The sequence below is a fragment of the Leptopilina heterotoma genome, unplaced genomic scaffold (genome assembly GCF_015476425.1).
Source record: "Leptopilina heterotoma isolate Lh14 unplaced genomic scaffold, ASM1547642v1 Lhet_105, whole genome shotgun sequence".
Taxonomy (NCBI): Eukaryota; Metazoa; Arthropoda; class Insecta; order Hymenoptera; family Figitidae; genus Leptopilina; species Leptopilina heterotoma.
In genome coordinates this window covers 131,082-147,557 of record NW_025110819.1, presented here as the reverse complement: position 1 = coordinate 147,557, position 16,476 = coordinate 131,082, and the positions used below count along the sequence as shown (strand labels likewise).

At 19.4% G+C, this 16,476-nt stretch overlaps 3 protein-coding genes across 4 annotated transcripts; 2 read left to right on the top strand and 1 right to left on the bottom strand.

The window, feature by feature from the left end:
* Positions 1–37: 37 nt before the first annotated feature.
* Positions 38–4,748, top strand: LOC122501589 (polyprenol reductase-like). Its single transcript, XM_043611170.1, has 5 exons — positions 38–503; positions 771–919; positions 1,190–1,378; positions 2,240–2,532; positions 4,597–4,748. The coding sequence occupies exons 1-5, from the start codon at positions 328–330 to the stop codon at positions 4,687–4,689; spliced, it is 900 nt and encodes a 299-aa protein (XP_043467105.1). The 5' UTR covers positions 38–327; the 3' UTR covers positions 4,690–4,748.
* A 717-nt stretch (positions 4,749–5,465) lies between these two features.
* On the top strand, positions 5,466–10,618 carry LOC122501578 (polyprenol reductase). 2 transcript variants are annotated; one of them, XM_043611155.1, is made up of 6 exons: positions 5,466–5,878; positions 6,934–6,935; positions 8,717–8,865; positions 9,007–9,195; positions 9,660–9,952; positions 10,113–10,618. In XM_043611155.1, exons 3-6 carry the CDS (start codon positions 8,778–8,780, stop codon positions 10,203–10,205), a joined length of 663 nt encoding a protein of 220 aa, XP_043467090.1. In that variant the 5' UTR covers positions 5,466–5,878; positions 6,934–6,935; positions 8,717–8,777; the 3' UTR covers positions 10,206–10,618. The 2 variants fall into 2 exon arrangements, with proteins under 2 accessions (XP_043467090.1, XP_043467082.1); XM_043611147.1 differs by lacking the exon at positions 6,934–6,935.
* Positions 10,619–10,712: 94 nt separating this feature from the next.
* Positions 10,713–16,155, bottom strand: LOC122501564 (tumor suppressor candidate 3). Its single transcript, XM_043611123.1, has 8 exons — positions 15,959–16,155; positions 15,223–15,401; positions 14,582–14,699; positions 13,709–13,849; positions 13,386–13,526; positions 13,154–13,304; positions 12,789–12,954; positions 10,713–10,804 (listed from the first exon to the last, which is right to left on the bottom strand). Exons 1-8 carry the CDS (start codon positions 16,040–16,042, stop codon positions 10,789–10,791), a joined length of 996 nt encoding a protein of 331 aa, XP_043467058.1. The 5' UTR covers positions 16,043–16,155; the 3' UTR covers positions 10,713–10,788.
* Positions 16,156–16,476: the final 321 nt, after the last annotated feature.

The following is a 16,476-nucleotide window of genomic DNA, read 5'->3' as shown; positions in this document are numbered from 1 at the left end:
GACAAATTAAATCGTAAAAAACCAAAATCAAAATAAAATGTTATAATTTATAAGTATAACTAACGAAGAAAAATAGAACCAATTTTTTACACTAAGCAAAAAAAAATACATTTCAATTTTTTCTAAAAAAAATTACTATATATTCATAGTAAAAATTAACATAATATAAAAATAATTTAAACTAAAAAAATTTTTTTTCTAATTTATTTAAATTAAATGCGTCGCAATCGCTCATACGAGTAATAAAAAAAAAAGCGGAGAGTGTGCTAAAGAAAATTTTAGTTGAAATATTTTTCAAGTCATACGGTAAATTCACAAATCACAGAAATGAATTTTGTGAAAATTATTTTAAGTACTTTGTCCATTTACATTGGAATTAATGGAATAATTATTTATTTTTTTGACAATTATTTACCGAATGTTATTAAACAAACATTCAGCTATGGAAAATGTAATATTAATATGCGAAGTCAATTCATTTCCAAGCTCGAATTACCGAAAAAGTGAGTATTATTATTGTCGTTAATATTTTGAATTTATTTTTAAGTTTAATTTTAAAACAAAAAAATAAATAAATAAAGAAATCTTTATTTAGAAGAATTTATTTTTTTGTTTTGGAAAAAGTTTCTTTAGAAAAAATTACCTTTTTTTGGTAAAGAAAATTCTTTACTTAAATGTAAAATTTATTTCTTTATTTAAAATGTTTGTTAACTTTATTATAAATTATTATGAACTAAGAAATTATTATAATGAACTGTTCTTTTTTCCAGATGTTTTCGACATTTTTATATTTTCACCGCTCCAATTGCTATTTATTCATTAATTACATTAATCTACAAGTATTTTTATAATGAAAATATTCCGGAAATTGTTTATCTTATTTTGGATTTTCTAATGGGACACAAAAGAAAACCTTTGGGTAGGTTTATTAATTTTAGTTTATTTTATTTTTTCTTTTTTAATTAATATTCAATTATTTTTTTTCTATTTTTGGAGATAATTTTTTTTTTATTAAAATATTTTCTCATATGATAATAAATTAAAAATATTTTATGTAATTATTATTATTATTATTAATATTATTATTATCATACATTATTATTACTATTTTCTATTATTATAATAAATTATTATTTATTATTTTCTATTATTACAATAATTAAATTATTAAAATTTTAATTTTTTTCAGTTTCAATGCCGCAGACGATTCTTGCGATGTTTTTGGTAACAACACATCTTATAAGAAGAATTTTTGAAACCATAAAAATAAATATCTTTAGCGATGTGAAAATAAATATTTTTCACTATCTCGTCGCATATTTTCACTATGTAAGTTTCGTCGCTGCCATTTTAGGAGAATCGGAAGGATTAGTCAGAGGTAATATTTTCTTTTATTTTATTTTCTTCTCTAATCAATAAAGAAGGAATCATTTTTTTTTATTTCTAGCAAAAATTCCTTCATTTAGAAAAATTTCTTTCTTTCTTTAGAGCAAATTTTTTTTTTATTCAGAAAAATTTATTTCTAATCAAATAAATGAGAATAAACTAATTTTTTTCAATTTTTGAATATAATTTTATTTATAAAATGTAGAAAAATTCAAATTTAATAAAATTCTTCAAAACAATTCAATTATTTTCAAATACAATTTTAATTAAATTCGTTCAAAAATTCAACTATTTATATAATAAAATTCTTGACAGGAAATAAATTATTTTCAATATAATTTTAATAAAAAAATTTCTCGAAAGAAGTCAATGATAAAAATTTAATTATTTTCACAATAAAATTTCCATAAAATTCTTTAAAACAAATTATTTTCAAAACTTTTAATAAAATTCAAAGTAAAAATTAAATGATGTAAGATTTAAAATTATAAAAAGTTACAAAAAGTAACATAAAAATTAATACAAAATAATGAAAAATGAATTAATTTATAAATTAAATAATTGAACTTTTAAGGAACTTTCTCAAAAAATATTGAAAATAATTGAATTAGAGAAAAATTTTAGTCAAAATATCTAGAAAATAATTGAATTAAAATATTCAAAATAATTTAATTAGAGAAGAACTTTAGTCAAAATATCTAGAAAATAATTGAATTGAAATATTGAAAATAATTGAATTAGAGAAGAATTTTAGTCAAAATATCTAGAAAATAATTGAATTGAAATCTTGAAAACAATTTAAGTATATATTTGTATATAATAATAATTATTAAAATCGAGAAAATATTTACAGGATTCGAAAAAATGTCACGCGATTCATTGAAAACAAAAGATTGGATTGCGGCATTAATTTTCCTCTGGATGAGTTATCAACAATTACAAACGAATATAATATTGGCGAATTTACGAAAAAATAAGGATGGCGTTGTTGTGACGAAGGAGCACAAAATACCTCGAGGTGGACTTTTCGATTATATTTCTGCACCTTTACAATTCACCGAAATTGGAATGTACATGGCTGTGCAATTAATTATTTGCGAGAATAAAACTTATTTTATTCTTTGTATTTGGGTCGTCATAAATCAGGTAAACAAAATTTTCTAATTAACACAACTAATAATTACAATCTTCTTCTTTTTCTTCTATTTTAAAAATCATTGTATTCCAGTAATCTGTTGTTTTTGTTTTCTATAATTTTTCTTTTTAACGTTTTGAATTTTAAAATTAATGAAATCCTTGAAGATTAAAAAGTATCAAAAATTAATTAAACCAAATTGTTTTTAATTAAAAATAATTTTTTTATATTATTAATTTTTTTTTCATTATGAATCTGTAAATAATTGAAATCTTGTAAAGAAATTTATCGACATCTTTTGAAATACATAATTAAATTTCTTGTGAAAAATTTAATTAAAATCCTTAAAAATAAGTTAATTTTTTCTCATAAAGAATTTTATTGAATGTTTTTAAAAAATTGAAAATAATTGTAGTTCTGCAAAGAATTTTTAATAAAATTTTCGGAAATAATTTAGTTTTCTAGAGGAATTTAATTAAAATTGTTATAAAAATATTTCATTTCTCCTAAAGAATTTAATCGAAAATTTTCATAATAATTGAATTTTTACGTAGAATTTCATCATTTAAGAAAGGAATTAAATTTATTCAAAGTATTTAATTAAATTCTTTTCTTATAAAGAATTTCATTAAAATGTTTCAAAATAATAACATTTTTGCGAAGAATTTTATTAAAATTCTTTAAAATAAGTAAATTCCAGCGAAAAATTTTATAAATTCAATTATTTATTTTTAATAATTCAATTCTCATAAATAATTTTATGGGAAATTTTCAAATTTATTGAATTTCTGCGAAGAATTGTATTAAAATACTTTAAAATAATTAACTTCCTGCGAAAAATTTTATAAATTCTAAAAATAATTGGAATTTTACTAAGAATTTTATTAAAATTGCAATTCAAAATGTTTCAATTCTCATAAAGATTTTAAACAAAATTTTTCAAAATAATTGAATTTTTGCCAAGAGTTTTAAAAAATTTCTAAAAATAATTGAATTCTTTTTAGAAATTTTATTGAAAATAATTGAATTCCTTAGAAGAATTTTATTGAAAATAATTGAATTCCTTAGAAGTATTTTATCAAAAGTTTTGGAAACACTTGAAATTTCTTTAAAATTGTATTAAAAATAATTGAATTCTCCCAAAAGAATTTTATTAATTATGAAAATGATTAAATTTTTTTTTGAAGAATTTCTTTGTATTTCTTTTTTTATTTTTTTGATAACAATGGAATTATTCTTTTAATAATTTTAACTGGAAATTTTGAAACCAATTGAATTCTATAAAAAAAATTCTGTCAAGTTTTTAAAATTATGGTTTTTGTTATTAATATTGTAATTAAAAATTTGATTATCGAATTTTATCGAAATTTTTAGAAAATAATTGAATACTTCCAGAATTTTATTACAATTTTTTTTTTTTTATTGAATTCTTTCGAAGAATTTTATAAAAAATTTACTACAAATAATTGAATTCATGCGAAGAAAATGGAATAATAATTGAATTTTTAAAAACATTTTTTTATCATAACTTTTGAGAATAGAATAAAATTCTTTAGAAAAATTTTATTACTATTTAAAAAAAATTAAATCCTTTAGAGAAATTTTATTAAAATTGTATTGAAAATAATTGAATTCGTCAGAAGAAATTTAAAATTATTTATCTAACTAATTGAATTCTTCCGAAGAATTTTATTATTTATGAAAATAAGAATTGAATTTTGTCGAAGAATTTTTATTAGAATTTTTGAAAATAATAAACAATAATAATTACTAATGTACTTAATAAGTGAATTTTTCAAAAATTTTGAATCGCAAATTCTCCTATTAAAAATTAGGAAATATTGAGAAAAATAAAAAAAAATATTTTTAAATTCAAATTAATAAGTTAGTATTTGGAAAAGTATTTTTTTAAATTGATAATTAAGTAATTAATGATTCGTATTATAATAAGAAATAATTAAAATAGTTAAAATAATAAGAAAAAATAATAATAAATTTAATTTTTAATATTTAATTTAATAATAATTTAATTGATTCAAATATGAAAATTAATATTTGATTCTTTTCTTTTACAGTTTATATCTGGCCTTCTTTCGCATAAATGGCATAAAAACACATTCAAAGATTATCCACCATCTCGTAAAATTATTATTCCCTATTTATTATAATACTACGAATATTTTAATTATTGATGACCTAAAATTATTCACAAAAAAAATTGTTTTCGTTATCCTGTAATAAATATTTCTTTTAATTGAAGTGTTTTATTGCTATTAGAATTTAATTTCAAAATATTGTTTTCAATTAATTGTAATTTTGAATTTTGATTCCGTATTGAAACGATTTTCTTTCAATTCTAATTTTGAATTTATTTCTTTGTTTATTAGAATAAATCCAATAGAGTGAGAAAAATTAATTTTAATGAATTTTTTGAATTTATTTTAATTTATTTTTCAAAGTAAAATTTAAATTGAAAAATTTTTAAACATTTTAAATTTTATACAAAAAAATTCTTATAAAAATTTGTTTTTTATTTTATTTAATTCAAAAAATAGATTCTTTCAAAAATTTTATTTATCGTATTTTGAAAAATATTTACACTCTCCTTAAATACGTAAACAAATATCACAAAAAAAAATATTATAGACATTTTATTTCAAATTGTATATAAATATGCATTACAAACATAAAATCGTATTTATTATGAGGAATATTTTAATAATTAATTTCAAAAGTTTTAAAGAACAAATTCAATATTAATAAATATTTAATTCACAGGAAAATTTTGTCATTAAATAATACTTGAACCTTGATAAATGTATTTAAATCAAAAATCAAATCAGAAGAGAGAATATAAAATTTATAATTTATTGCTTTTCTTTTCCATATTATTGAAATACAGAAATTATGATTGTATATATAAATGAAAATGGCAAATCCCCAGTTAGAGTATTTTGTAGATGTACAAAGAGTAGGACACACAACAGTGTGTGGTACAACTCTCGCAGTGAGTTCTAGTACACTGCAAACTTTCTAAAGTATATTACAAATTTTAACTCAAGAAGAATTATTCTCCTCTATGTGTTTAGTCTCTTTCACTGTATTAAATTCACATCTACAATAGTTGTAAGAAAATTATTCGCGCGCACAAAAAAGAAAGAGAGGAGAGTATATTTTAGCCATGAACTTGATTGCAATTACTTTTACAATTCTCTCTCTTTATCTTATTATTAATGGAGTGCTTGTTTATTTATTTAAAAATTATTTACCGGAAATTTTAAAGCAGGCCTTCTTTTATGGAAAAACGTCAGAAAAAAAGAAAAAATCACTTCTTCACATGATTGAATTTCCAAAAAAGTGAGTTTTCTCAACTTTCTTTCCATTATTATTTTATCTAATTTTTTTTTTTTTTTTTTTTGGTTTTAAGTGGAAAAATTTATTAACTAAACTTTATTTATTACATGATATATTTAAATATTATTTTCAATAACTATTCAAATTTTAAAAAATTCCACAAAATATTTTTGATAAAATTCTTTGCAAAGTTTCAATTTTTTTTTATAAGTAATACAAATTTTCACAATCAGTAATTTAAAAACTTTTTATAAAATTCTTCACAAGACTAATGCAATTCTTTTCCCAAATAATGACATTTATCATAAGAATTATGTAAATTATTAAAAAAAATAAATAAATAAAATTCGTCTCAGAAATTGAATTATATTTTTAAAAATTTTATAAAGTCTTGAATTCTTTCTTCAATTCTTCACAACTTTTCAATTATTTTCCTAAATAATAAAATTTTTCACGAGAATTAAATTATTTTAAATAAAATTCTTCGCAATAATTCAATTATTAAAAAAAATAAATTAAATTAAATTATTCTCAAAAATTCAATTATTTTTTTAAAAATTGATAAATTCTTGAATTCTTTCTTTAATTCTTCACAATTATTTAATTATTTTCCTAAATAATAAAATTTTTCACGAGAATTCAATTATTTTCAGGAATAATAAATTTTTTCTCAGAAATTCAATTCTTTTTTTAAAAATTAATAAATTCATGAATTCTTTCTTCACTTCTTCACAAGAATTCAATTTTTTTCCCAAATAATAAAATTTTTCACGAGAATTCAATTGTTTTAAAAGAATTAAATAAAATTTTTTGCAAGAATTCAATTATTTTTATAAATAATAAAATTTTTCTCAGAAATTCAATTATTTTTTAAAAAATTGATAAATTCTTTGAAAGAATTCAATTATTTTACCAAATAATAAAATTTTCCACAAGAATTCAATTATTTAAAAAAAAAATTAAATTAAATTCTTCGCAAAAATTCAATTATTTTCATAAATAATAAAATTTTTCTTAAAAATTCAATTATTTTCCCAAATAATAAAATTTTTCACGAGAAGTCAATAGTTTAAAAAAGAATTAAATAAAATTCTTCTCAGAAATTGAATTATTTTTTAAAAAATTGATAAATTCTTTAAAAGAATTAAATTTTGAGAAACATTCAATTATTTAATATATTAGTTAGTTATTTGTATTTAAATAGTTGAATTTCATTTAATTTTCTAATAAGAATTGATTTAACAACGAATTTCAGTGGAAATTGAAAATTCTAATTCTTGTTTAAAAATTTAATTTAGAAATTCCTAAAAAAAATGTAATTGAAATGTTTTAAAAATAAAATTGTATTTCTGAAAATAATTTTTAAAAAAATTGAAACAATTGAAAATTTCGTCAAATTTTATTGAAATAAATTTTATATGTTTTAACGAATTTTATTTGTTTACTTTTAAAAATTATTTTGCAATATAATCGTATTTTTGAAGAATTCTAATTGAAAATTTGGAAAATAATTAAATTTTAATGAATTTAACTTTTTACCAGGATTTTTCGAGGGGTACTGGAAAGTTCAATTATTTAATCAAAAATATTTTACATCCAAATTGTTGTTAAAAAAATCTTGGCGATTTTTACACGAGTTGAACAAATAATTCTTAATTTTTTTTATAATATTTTTAAAGAAAAACTATCTATTAGAAAAATTATATTTTTTAAAAAATGAATTGTCATTAAATTAAAAAAAAAATTTTGTTTAAGTAACAACGGCAAATGTGATCATCTCTAGTCACGGTTAAGGATAGAAAAAAAGAACAATTCTTTTTAACATTCTAACAATTAATTATTTGTTTAGTTTTTGTCTTTTTTTTAAATATATGAATTTTTAAAATAATTCATTTTTTTAATATTTTTACGTTACTGAAGAAGACATCTGTGCTGTAAAAATGATAAAAAGAATTGTTATTTTTTTCTCTATTCTAAACCTTGACTCGGAATGATCGTTAACTTCAATTTTTAATTATTGTAAATAGTTGTTTTAAATTATTATTCTAATTAGTTATTTTAAATGATTTTCTACATATATAGTTATTTAAATTAATTATTTTAATTAATTCAATTTTTTTAATTAATATAATTATAAATTTATTAATTAGAAAAATATAAATTAAAACTAAAATAGTATTGCTATTTGTACCTTATAATTATTGTTATAAAATAACTAGCTTCGATTTGATTAATTCCAAAAAAATTTTTTAAGTTGTCGAATTAAAATTGAAAAGAAAAATTTTTTTTTATATATTAGTTTGGAAATTGTGAATTTCAAAAAAAATTTATCAATACATTGTCTAAGTTAAGAATGTATATCGATTTTATAATTTGCAACATTTTATCAAAATGTAAATTTTTTTGAACTTTTTTAAACAATGTGAAGGATAAAAGTTGAACTGAATATTTATAATGCTGTGAAATAAATTTTGAATTATCATTATATAATATATATGTTCTTTTGAGTATATTTATTAATATTTTTTTGTCTTTTCATTCAGAGAACAAAAAAAATCGTATTTTCTAAATTTCAAATTTTTCAATATATTTTGAAACACATTTTTTTTCGCATAACAAATATTTATAATATAATAATAATAATTACCTATTATTATAATATAATAATAATAATAATAATAATAATAATAATAATAATAATAATAATAATAATAATAATAATAATAATACTTATTATTATTATTAATTTATTATAATCATTTTAATAAAATTTGAAACTTTTTTTCTAAATTTTGATTCTATAGAAAAAAAATTACAAATAGAAAAACACTTCATTTTCAGGTGGTTTCAACATTATTATATTTTCGCATCACCTGTTGCGACGTATTGTTTATTTATAACAATGAGAAAATATTTTTTCAACGAAAATGTCCCGGAATTTATTTACGCATTTTTGGATTTAATAATTGGGAGTGAAAGAAAGCCTTTAAGTAAATAATAATTAAATAATTTAATAAATAAATAATATTATTATTTTCAATAATATTACTATTTTCAATGATAATAATATTAATAAGAAAATAAATTATTATTCCTTTTTTGGTTTTTAAAAAAAAATAATCGTTTTTTAGTTTCTTTGCCACAGGCAACACTTGCAATGTTACTTGTCGTTATTCAAACAACAAGACGACTCTATGAAACTCATTACATCAATATTTTTAGCGATGGAAAAATAAATATTTCTCACTATCTTGTTGGCTTTATTCATTATACTCTATTGCCCGCTTCAATTTTAGGCGAATCGGAAGGATTTCACAAAGGTAGGAGAAAAAAGAAATGAAATCAAAAATTCATTACTTTTTTTTATTTGAAAATTAAAAAAGTAAAATTGATAAATATTTTTTTCTGTATATTTAAAAAAAAAATTGCCAATACTTTTTTTTTTCTTCTTGTAAGAGAAAAAATTACTTTTCTTCTGGAACTAACAATAAATGTAAAAAAATTGTAAATTGAAAAATTTTAATAAACAATTGAAATTCTATATTGTAATTTATTAAATTATTTAATTAATAATATTTTAATCTATTAATAACAATAATTAGTTTGATTAATAATAATTTAATCAATTATTGATAATTTTTTTAATAATATTAATTTGATTAATAATTTAAACAATTAATAATATTAATTTGACTAATAATTTAAACAACTAATAATATTAATTTGCTTAGTAATAATTATTTTGATTAATAATAATTTTTTTCTTCTTTTCGAAAAATTGCAGATTTAGTAACAAATTATCAGGAATCATTGAAATTGAAAGATTGGATTGCGGCTCTAATTTTTCTTTGGATGAGTTATCAGCAATTACAGACGAATTTAATATTGGCAAATTTACGGAAAGATAAAAATGGTGTTGTCGTGACAAAGGAGCACAAAATTCCTCGAGGAGGACTTTTCGATTATATTTCCGCGCCTTTACAATTCACCGAAATTGGAATGTACGTAGCTTTACAAATTCTTCTCAGTCAAGGCGAAGCGTACTTTTTCGTTTGTCTCTGGGTAATCAGTAATCAGGTGAGAAATTATTCACTCAACTTTCAAATCAACTAAAATTAATTATTGAATAAAATTCAATTTAAAAATTATAATTAAAAATAAATATAATTATTGAATAAAAAAAATTAATTTTTAATTATAGTTTTAATTAAAAAACTAATTAGTTTCTTTATTTCAGTTTATAACCGGTCTTCTCTCACATCAATGGCATAGAAACACTTTTAAAGATTATCCACCAACGCGTAAAATAATTGTCCCTTATTTATTATAAATTATTATTTATTTTTTTTATACAATATTTCATATAAGGTATGAAAAAAAAGAATTTTTAATAACAAGACTGCAAATTGCACCTTTCTTCGACTATTATTCATTAACTTCTCTTCCTTTTTTTACTATTTTAATTTTTCTTAAATTTTCTTTTGTTTCGTTTAGTAATTTTTTTTCGTTAACAAAAAATGTAAACAAAAACTTTTTACCGAAAGTGTAAATAAAATAAGAATGAATTATAATTACACTATTTTTTCTTTGTTTTTTTTTTTAATAATATTATCCATAGTTATTTATAACAAGTATAACACTTAATACGCATTTCATACACACAATTGAGAGTAAAACTTCCTAAAAAATTGTACACGCTCGTCACATTTACAATTATATTAAACTTTTCTGTATTGGGCAAAAAAAAAAAAAAAAAAAAAAAAAAACAGAATACGGATGATGAAAAATAATATTCTTGATAAATGGAATGAGAAAATTATGATTTTGGTCAACAAAATTTTCTTTTTTTTTTGTATAAATCACTCATTTTTCTTTTTTTGTGTTTTCTTTATTTTTTAGATTTAATGGGACAGTTATCTAAATAGAAGGCTGAAACAAAATAATTTTTTTTATTTAGTAATAAGTAATTAAATGTAACTAAAAAAAGTGAATTTAGTCAAATGTGAAAAAACTTTGTCCAGAAGGAATTATTTGTATTTTTCTCTAATTTCTTTCATTTCGTCTATTTTAACTATTTTCACTCTATTTTATCTATTTTGATCTTTTTTTTTTACTCGATTTTATTTTATTTCTCACTCTTCTTTACTTCAAATAGTAGTTTATTTTCAATTAGAATCTACGAATTATTATTTTGTTAAAAAAAAAATTTCACATTTGACTAAATTGCAGGCCTCGGATCGACTTTAAGCTGCAAAAAAAGTCGCTTTAGTCGATTTAAAATAGAAAAAAAGTCGTTTATTTAATTCAGCGTCGTCACAAAAATTTTATTTTGTATTTTTCTGATCTTTCACTGATTTCTAAATTTAATTATTCAAAACTAGAATAATTTCGTTAAATAAATATTTAAATACTTCTTGTTTGTTTTTATACGGAAATAAAATTTTAAAAATTCCTATTTTTTAAAACTTTCTGAAATTTAATAACTTCTAAAAATTACAACTTTAATTCTCTTAAAATTCAATTATTTTCTACAATTTTTAATTAAACTTCTTCTCGAAATCAATTATTTTTTATAATTTTCCAAAAGTTCTTAGAGTATTCAATTATTTAAATATAAAAATTCATTTTTTTTATAATGATTGTAACTGTCCATGTGTTTTAAGTTATTAATTAATTTTCATAATAATAAAGAAATTCTTAAAATTAATTTTTCAAAAATATTTTAAAAATAGTTTATGAAATATAATAGTTTTTAAATGTTATATACAATTGAAAAATTTCCAAAACAATTAAAATTTGGTAAATTTTATTCAAAAAAATAATTGAATTCTTAAAGAATTTTAATTATTAATATGAACGTGATTTCTACAAAATTATAATTAATAAAAAAAAGTAAATTTTAAAAAATATCAAAAATAATTGAATTTTAAAAAAATTATAATGCAAAAATTCTAAGAATTATTTTCTTCAAAAATACTTTTTAATATAATTTTTAGAAGTTAATTTTCATTAATTACCATTTTTGAATTTACACTTAAAGATTTTTCATTAAATTTTTGAGAAATCTGTTTTTTTCAAAAATTTGCAAATAAAATTCTTTAAAAGTTGATTTTCAAAAATTTTTATAAAACACTTTGAAAAAAATCAATTATTTTCAATTAAATTTTATAAAATTTCAATTATTGAAACTCTTTTTTTATTGTAAATTTTGAAAATTTATTTAGTATTTATAAAAATAGTTGATTTGACTCGAAGAAATTATTAAAATTTTAGGAAATAATTGAATTTTATGGAAATATTTGAATTCTTCCAAGAAATTCAATTAAAGATGTTTTGAAAATAATTGAATTCCTGCAAAGAATTTTACTATTTATAAAAATAATTGAATTCTTGCAAAGAATTTTATTATTTATAAAAATAATTGAATTACTTCGAAGGATTTATTAAGAATTTAGAAAATAATTGAATTTATTCGAAATATATTAAAATTTTCTTTAGAAATTGAATTCTTTCGAGGAATTCAATTAAAATTTAATTATTCAATTTCAATTATTTTCAAAATTTAAAATTCTTCTAAAGTTGATTTTCAAAAATTTTTATAAAACACTTTGAAAAAAATCAATTATTTTCAATTAAATTTTATAAAATTTCAATTGTATTGAAACTTTTTTTAATTGTAAATTTCGAAAATTTAATTAGAAAAATTATTAATAAGTTGCATTTTATACTAAAAATTATTGCAATATTTGGAAAAAAAAGTCGAAAAAGTCGTAATTTTTTAAAATAAGTCGAAAAAAATCGCATTTTTTGAAAATAGTGTAAAAAAGTCAAAAAAGTTATAATATCCGAGGCCTGAAATTGTGTTTTTTTGGTAGAAAATTACAAGAAAACAATAATTTTTTTAAATAATTACCTGTAAGGATATCCCTGAGTTTTATTTCTGAATATGGATAAAAGAAAGCTAAAGAAAACGGTGACTAATCCCACACCTATCACAGCAAAAATTCTTCGCTTCTTTACATCTCCTTTACGTGCCGCAGCTTCTGTCATGAGAATCATTCCAAAAACAACAGCAGCGTCTGTTAATTTTTACAAAATTAAGGAAAATAAAAATTTGTGTTTGTTAATAAAAAGAAAAATAAAACCAACATTTACATTTCTTTCTATTTAAAATTAAAAAGAAAGAAACGAACACAATTTTGATTTTTTTTATGTAAATTTTTAAAAAAGCAAATGTGAAAATTGAAAGTTTAAAATAATTTTGATAAAAAAGGATACAGAGCATCAGAACGATGTAGGTTTCTAAAATGAATTGCCCCTGCGATGATCCGTGAATGTAGGCAACATTTCCGTTTGGCGATCTATGAACAAACGGCGGACTTCGAATGTGATTCCACATTTGTCCGGAGATCATCGTTAATGTGAAGAACTGAAAATTTTAATTTAGAATTTAGAATTTATTTAGAATTCTTAAAATTTTATTTTTACTTTATTATTTATAGTTATTTACCATAGCACCTAGGCCCCAGAGTGTTTTATTATAAATAAAGTCCAAATTATTTCTCCTTAAGTACAAGAAACCACCAATGAAAAGAGATAGAATAGTAACCACAACTGTTCCCGAATAATTTGGTGGACGGAAAACTTGTATCTGAAATTTCAAAAATTAATTTCAATTAAACTTTCTTCTAAATAACGTTTATTGACATTAAAAAGACTATCAAAGTAGAATTTTAATCCTATATAATAATAGGAATTTTTATACTATTAAAGTATAAATTTGAGTAAATTTTATATATATTAATTAAAAAACGGAATAATAAAAAAAAATACCTGAATATCAGTTCGTTCAGAAATCCATTTAACCATAGCATCGGCTCCAAAACCAACTCTCTGAATGTCCATTGTGTCACCTGGTTTTGGCTTTCCTTTAGCCGGGAAATGCATATAAACAGGCGCAGTATTGAGTCTCATCTAAAATAAAATTCATTAAAATTAAAACAAAAAGAAAATTACCTAAAAATTAAATTTAGTCATAAATAAATATTTAATTTACTATTCTAGATAGTAATGATGATGCGTTTTTCTTTACAAGCCCATTAACACTAAATAAATTAAATAGAAAAAATTGTTTCTCAATTAGAATAAAGGAAATTTGAAAAAAAATTAAATAAATTTTTATCAATTAAAATAAGGGAAATTAAAAATTAAATAAAAATAGTTAAATTTTTGTAAATTATTATAAGGAAAATTTAAAATTAAATAAAAATAGTTCAATTTCTGTAAATTAAAATAAGGAAATTATAAAATTAAATAAAAATAGTTAAATTTTTTGTAAATAAAAATAAAAAAAAATTTTTTAATGAAATAGAAATAGTTAAATTTTTGTCAATTAAAATAAAGAAAATTATAAAATTAAATAAAAAATAGTTAAATTTTTGTAAATAAAAATAAAAAAAAAAATAAAAATAGTTAATTTTTTGTAAATAAAAAAATATACTTTAAGAACTTTTCAAAGAGTAAATAAATTTTTTATCTCAAAATTTTAATAAGCAAATAAATGCTTATCTTAATTCTATAGTAAAAATAAATGTTCACCTACATTTTTTAAAGAATAAATTAATGCTTGTCTTACTTAAAAAAAAAAAAAATTGAAATAAGCAAAAAAAGAATCTAAATAATATTAATAAAATGAATATTATTTACCAATTGAAAAACATCAGATCCTTCGTCGAAATCCACGGATGCGAAGAATAATTTATTCGAAAAAGATTGAGAGTATCTAAACGAATTTGCTACTATCGTGAATTCATCCTTCGCTATACTGAAAATTATAACAAAAAAGAAAAATTATTAATTTTCTGCTAACAAATAAAATAATCTTCGCAAATAAAAAAAATCTACGTATTAATGAAAAATTATGGAAAATAATTTAATTTATTATACAAAATTTTTTATAAAATTCCTTCAAAGAATTCAATTATTTTCAAGTTTTATTTAAATTCTTTAGAAGAATTTAGTTTTATCAGTAAAATTTTAATAAAATTCTTTGGAAAAATTGTAATTTTTATCAAAACAATTGAATTTGTTTTTTCTTTTTTTTTTACAAATTATATTATTTTTTATTTTCTTACTTTCATAAATAATAAAATGTTTCAAAATTCTTCGAAACAATTCAATTTTTTTTTTAAAGATTATAAAATTTAAAAAATGAGGTTTTCAATAAAATTCTTCGAAACAATTCAATTTTGTTTCAAAAATTAATAAATTATAGTAATAATTGTAGATAAAGTGGCAAGTTAATAACAATTTTTTATTAAAAAAAAAAACGATATAAAAAATATTACCTGCAAAGTTGACACTGTCTTTGTGGTGCCATGGCAGTAAACATAACAACGACAGAATAATTTCTCGGTGTTGTTTTTATAAATCTTTTAAATTTTGCTCCATCAAATTTAATAACAGATCGTTTCATAGCCATATCAGTCAATTGTTGTACACGTTCAGCCAATGAGGCACTCTGACTCTGTGAATATTATTTTATTTCAATATTATCTATTTTTTTCCATTCCTAAGCTATTTTAAGTTCTTAAAATCATTTACATGTCAAATTTTTTTTAAATAGAATGAAAAATTGCAAAAAAGAGTCTTTCTACCTCTCATAACCTATAAAGCATCAAATTTCTCGAATTTCTCAAAATTCCAAGAAAAAAAAGAGGAAATAAATCCCTTTCAATCTAAAGGAATATTTTCGAAATATTTTTCATTTATTTCATATTTTTAAATCATTTATACATAAAAAGATAAGTTTTGGAAGAAAATATTTTGAGGTTATGTTTTACGATTTGTGAAAATCATAGAGATAAAAATCTCGAAAATATGAGAAAAAGATCATTTTTATTTGGGTTTATTAAAAGAAAAACATTTTGATATTAGTTATAAAAGGAAAAATAAATAAATTCGAAAGGGAAAATAAAATTGTTTACGTTTACACTTGAAGTGACGTGTCAAGTAAAGATTCGTCTCTTCTAATTTATAAATTTTTCTCTAATCGCAAATAAGTAAAAAATGAAAAATACTTACACTTTTCGTTCTATATTGACAGGTGACATGATTTGTATAATATAAAAAGAGTCCTAATAGAGCAAAATAAAATTTGAACTCCATTTTTTTGCAGAGGCGATTTTGACAAGCTTGTGTCAAAATCGCGCACACAGGTTAAAAAAAAGATATACACTGTGCGCGTAGTATTGAAAACCGGGACACGACACCAAAGAAGCAGACGAATTTATCGGTGGCAAGGGTTTGACGTGGCAATCAAATGAGCGTCTATTTATTTATTATCGATTCCATAAGGAGAAATTTAACAACACTGTAGTTTATTCTCACTAGATGATAGCTGGTATTTTTTAAATATCAATTTAACAAGTAAAAATTAATTAATTATCAAATTAACGAAAAGCACAGTGTTTATTTTGAACCCGAAGCAGGAATGTACCAAGTAAATTAATTTCTCGTTTTTTTGCAAAAATTTTTTGTTAGGAATTTTTGAAAATTATCATTTTTTATTAATTTTCATCAAGATGAAATGATAATTTTAA

What these genes read in the sequence shown, in the direction of transcription:
- LOC122501578 (XM_043611147.1), top strand. Translation starts at nt 5,703, where the DNA reads ATGAACTTGATTGCAATTACTTTTACAATTCTCTCTCTTTATCTTATT. An exon ending in ATGATTGAATTTCCAAAAAA is followed by an intron (nt 5,879 to 8,716) that starts GTGAGTTTTCTC and finishes CTTCATTTTCAG; the next exon opens with GTGGTTTCAACATTATTATA. An exon ending in GAGTGAAAGAAAGCCTTTAA is followed by an intron (nt 8,866 to 9,006) that starts GTAAATAATAAT and finishes ATCGTTTTTTAG; the next exon opens with TTTCTTTGCCACAGGCAACA.
- LOC122501589 (XM_043611170.1), top strand. Translation starts at nt 328, where the DNA reads ATGAATTTTGTGAAAATTATTTTAAGTACTTTGTCCATTTACATTGGA. An exon ending in ACACAAAAGAAAACCTTTGG is followed by an intron (nt 920 to 1,189) that starts GTAGGTTTATTA and finishes AATTTTTTTCAG; the next exon opens with TTTCAATGCCGCAGACGATT. An exon ending in TTTGGGTCGTCATAAATCAG is followed by an intron (nt 2,533 to 4,596) that starts GTAAACAAAATT and finishes TTTCTTTTACAG; the next exon opens with TTTATATCTGGCCTTCTTTC.
- LOC122501564 (XM_043611123.1), bottom strand. Translation starts at nt 16,042, where the DNA reads ATGGAGTTCAAATTTTATTTTGCTCTATTAGGACTCTTTTTATATTAT. An exon ending in GTCAATATAGAACGAAAAGT is followed by an intron (nt 15,402 to 15,958) that starts GTAAGTATTTTT and finishes TAATATTCACAG; the next exon opens with AGTCAGAGTGCCTCATTGGC. An exon ending in GATCTGATGTTTTTCAATTG is followed by an intron (nt 13,850 to 14,581) that starts GTAAATAATATT and finishes ATTTTATTTTAG; the next exon opens with ATGAGACTCAATACTGCGCC.